The sequence below is a fragment of the Amia ocellicauda genome, chromosome 1 (genome assembly GCF_036373705.1).
Source record: "Amia ocellicauda isolate fAmiCal2 chromosome 1, fAmiCal2.hap1, whole genome shotgun sequence".
NCBI classification, from domain to species: domain Eukaryota; kingdom Metazoa; phylum Chordata; class Actinopteri; order Amiiformes; family Amiidae; genus Amia; species Amia ocellicauda.
Window position 1 is genome coordinate 22,391,138 of NC_089850.1, and position 4,368 is coordinate 22,395,505.

At 38.4% G+C, this 4,368-nt stretch overlaps 1 protein-coding gene and 1 pseudogene across 1 annotated transcript; one reads left to right on the forward strand and one right to left on the reverse strand.

The window, feature by feature from the left end:
* On the reverse strand, window positions 1–1,049 carry LOC136758731 (trace amine-associated receptor 13c-like; annotated as a pseudogene).
* A 2,029-nt stretch (window positions 1,050–3,078) lies between these two features.
* LOC136758738 (trace amine-associated receptor 13c-like) lies at window positions 3,079–4,043 on the forward strand. Its single transcript, XM_066713352.1, has 2 exons — window positions 3,079–3,514; window positions 3,955–4,043. The coding sequence occupies exons 1-2, from the start codon at window positions 3,079–3,081 to the stop codon at window positions 4,041–4,043; spliced, it is 525 nt and encodes a 174-aa protein (XP_066569449.1).
* The last annotated feature ends 325 nt before the right edge of the window (window positions 4,044–4,368 follow it).

Here is a 4,368-nt window from a genome sequence, read left to right on the forward strand (position 1 = left end):
TTACATTTTCTGCGGAAACAAAGTGAGCAAAGACGATCCTGGTTTAAATATCCTTAACATTATGATCGATTTCAATGGTGTCTGAATCCATGGGTAAAACAAAGCATAGATAATGGGATTTGCAGTAGAATTTAAATATACTAGCCAGACTAGAAAATTAATCAACACAGAAGAAGAAGACTGGCTTACATTCTCATTAACTAGAGTACAGATGTAATATGGCACCAAACAGAAGAGAAAGACAACAACTAAAATTCCTAATGTTTTTGCTGCTTTTCTTTCAGATGCACTAGATATCTTATTTTTGTTCTTATCTGAACTAATAACTTGCGCATGCCTTTTAGCTACAATGAAGATTTTAACATAGAGTGTAATCATAACAGAACAAGGAAAAAAAAATACAACTAGCAAATCAACTATTCCCCAGATTTCGTTGATAAAGAGCTGACAGTCAAATATATGAAGGCAAATATCAAATTCAAGACCTCTAAAATTTCCATTAAAACAAAGTGCCTAATTGTATAGAAATGATAATGTCCAATTAAGCAGTATAACTGACCATGTTCTAGTGCTTGTTATTTTGTTTGAGTAAAGGGTCACACACAGCAACGCAGCAATCAATAGCAATGCATGCAACATTACTTATTGAAACAGATGTAAGAACAAAACAAAATATGTTGTAAACTATACATAATGTTTTACCAAAATACCAGCATGTTTCTATTAATACAATTAAGCGAAAAGGCATCACAATGAGTCCTACTAGAAGTTCTGCCACAGCCAGAGAGAGGAGCAGCAGGTTGGGAGATAGAAATGATCACCAGCAGGTTTCCACACACTGTCAGCATCACCACTGCTGCTGCAGAAATATACATCACCACATAGACTAATGTAGGTCGCACTTCCTTAGAGCAGGATACGTTTGAAGGCTGGAAACAGTACTGCACTGCTTGAAGTTCCAGTTATTTTATGTTGTAGGGGAATAACATCTCCCAAATAAATGGTACAACAGGTGAGCTTGTACACAAGGCATTCAAATTCAACGACATAGCGCTAACATTTATATGAATGGAGGGGACACTGGCTCCTCCTGCTGGCATATTTTCATTGGACTTAATGACTCCTGTTGTATGGATTGTGTGAGAAGCCTAGAGAATAGCCACTCCACTTTGATTGAAATCAACTGGGAATAAAGAAACATCAAGATTAGATTTCAGATCTTGAAAAGAGGTGAAGTTTAAGTAATGAAATTTTGAATAACAAGTTCTAGATTAAATTCAGATGAACCAGGAAGCAATTAATGAGAATGATGAATTAAAAAGACAAGATGTCTAATGTCGATCATGTCAATCATTTGAATTACCTCTATATGTGTGTGTGTATATATATATAGATATAGATATAGATAAATATGTATATATATACAAACACACACACAGTACTGTGCAAAAGTTTTTGGCAGGTGTTAAAAATGCTGTAAAGTAAGAGTGCTTTCAAAAAGACTTATTTAATTTATCAATTAACTAAATGCAAAGTGAGTGAACAGAATTAAAATCTACATCAAATCAATATTTAGTGTGACCACCCTTTTCTAGGTACACTTGCACACAGTTTTTGAAGGAACTTGGCAGGTAGGTTGGCCCAAACATCTTGGAGAACTAACCATAGTTCTCCTGTGGATTTAGGCAGCCTCAGTTGCTTCTCTCTCTTCATGTAATCCCAGACAGACTCAATGATGTTGAGATCAGGGCTCTGTGGGGCCATACCATCACTTCCAGGACTCCTTGTTCTGCTTTATGCTGAAGATAGTTCTTAATGACTGTCGCTGTATGTTTGGGGTCGTTGTCATGCTGCAGAATAAATTTGGGGCCAATCAGATGCCTCCCTGATGGTATTGCATGATGGATAAGTATCTGCCTGTACTTCTCAGCATTGAGGAGACCATTAACTCTGACCAAATCCTCAACTCCATTTGCAGACATGCAGCCCCAAACTTGCTTCACTGTTGCCTGCAGACACTCATTTGTGTACCACTCTTCAGCCCTTCAACATACAAACTGCCTACTGCTACAGCCAAATATTTCACATTTTGACTCATCAGTCCAGAGCACCTGCTGCCATTTTTCTGCACCCCAGTTCCTGTGTTTTCATGCATAGTTGAGTCGCTTGGCCTTGTTTCCACGTCAGAGGTATGGCTTTTTGGCTGCAAGTCTTCCATGAAGGCCATTTCTGACCAGACTTCTCTGGACAGTAGATGGGTGTACCAGGGTCCCACTGTTTTCTGCCAATTCTGAGCTGATGGCACTGCTAGACATCTTCCGATTGCAAAGGGAAGTAAGCATGATCTAGATGAAGTAACGCATGAGAAAGACCTAGGAGTCTATGTGGACTCCTCACTTTCTCCATCCAAGCAATGTGGGGAAGCAATAAAAAGGCAAACAGAATGCTAGGGTATATTGTCAAAAGTGTAGAATTTAAAACAAGGGAAGTAATGTTAAGACTGTACAATGCACTAGTTAGATCTCATCTGGATACTGTGTGCAGTTCTGGGCTCCACACTTCAAGAAAGATATCGCTGCTCTAGAGGCAGTTCAGAGGAGAGCAACCAGACTTATTCCAGGTCTGAAGGGAATGTCCTACTGAGAGACTGAGGGGACTGAACCTTTTCACCCTGGAACAGAGGAGACTACATGGGGACTTGAACCAAGTCTTCAAAATCATGAAAGGCATCGACCACATCAACCAGAGGAGCTTTTCCAGATCAGCAGGGACATATGCACCCGGGGACACAAATGGAAATTGGGCTTCAAGGCATTCAAAACGGAAAACAGGAAACACTTCTTTACACAGAGAGTAGTCAATATCTGGAACTAACTCCCCAGCAATGTGGTAGAAGCTGAAAATTTGGGAACATTTAAAAATAGACTGGATAGGATCCTTGGATCACTTAGTTATTAATGGACACCAAACGAGCACGATCGGTTGAATGGCCTCCTCTCATTTGTAAACTTTCTTATGTTCTTATATTTTTTCTTTTGTGTGAATAACTGTAAAATTCTATACTGAGCTCTCAGATCAATGGAAGAATTTGAAGCAGTGCAGTACTGTTTCCAGTCTTCTAACTCCTCCTGCACTAAGGAAGTGCGACCTACAGCAGTCTATGCGGTGATTTATATTTCTGCAGCAGTAGTGGTGATGCTGACAGTGTGTGGAAACCTGCTGGTGATCATTTCAATCTCTCACTTCAAGCAGCTCCACACACCAACCAACCTGCTCCTGCCCTCCCTGGCTGTGGCAGGCCTTCTAATGGGAGTGACTGTGATTCCTTTCTGTTTAGTTGTATTAATACAAACTTGTTGGTATTTTGGAGAAACTGTGTGCATGTTTTATAATATTTTTAGTTTTGGCCTACCGCCTGTTTCTGTTAATCATGTTGCATGCATTGCTATTGATCGCTATTTGGCTGAATGTGATCCCTTACTTTATTCAACTAGAATCACTGTTAATATAAACTGTTTGATGATAATGCTTAACAACTTGTTGTTACTGCTATATAATGTATCACTGATTTACTTCAATGGAAATATGAGTGGTGTTCAGGAAATTAATTTTTGTTATGGAAATGTGGGGGATAGTTGATCTATTTGTTGTATTTGTATTGCCTGGCTCTGTAATGATAATACTCTATATAAACATTTTTGTTGTGGCAAAAAGACATGTTAAAGTAATAAGTGCAGAACAAAAAAGTAAAAATGATGAAAACAAAAGTAAGAAGATTACGATTACATCTGAAACATAGGCTGAAAAAACATTAGGAATTGTAGTTACTGTCTTTCTCCTTAGCTTGGTTCCCTATTATATCTGCACTCTTGTTGATGCTAATGTGAGCTTTTCTTCGTCTTCTGTGGTAATTAATATTATAAATTGGCTGGTATATTTTAATTCTGCTATTGTTTTTCCCATTGTTTCAGAAGTCTGTGAAATTGATTGTAACGTTAAAGATATTTAAACCAACATCATCTTTGCTGAATTTGTTTACATAAAAACTGTAATTATGTCAGTTCTCAAACTATTTAAGCATTAGGTTTATAAATATCACTGTTTAAGATCTAAACCACATGTTCAAAGAGTTGGTTGATTCCTTAATCATTCTGGAGTCTTAATTATGTAAGTAGAGTATGTGTGTATTATGTCTGTATTCAGATATAAAGTGGCCATTAATTGTGCTATTAGCAGCCTTGGCTCTCTGCTGTTCTCCGCTCAACCCGAACTAGTCTGCGTGCAGCCGAACAGAAGTGGAAAAGGACCAACCTCCCAGCTGCCCTCGAAGTCTACCACTCTAAGCTGTCTACATTCTCCTCCTCACTC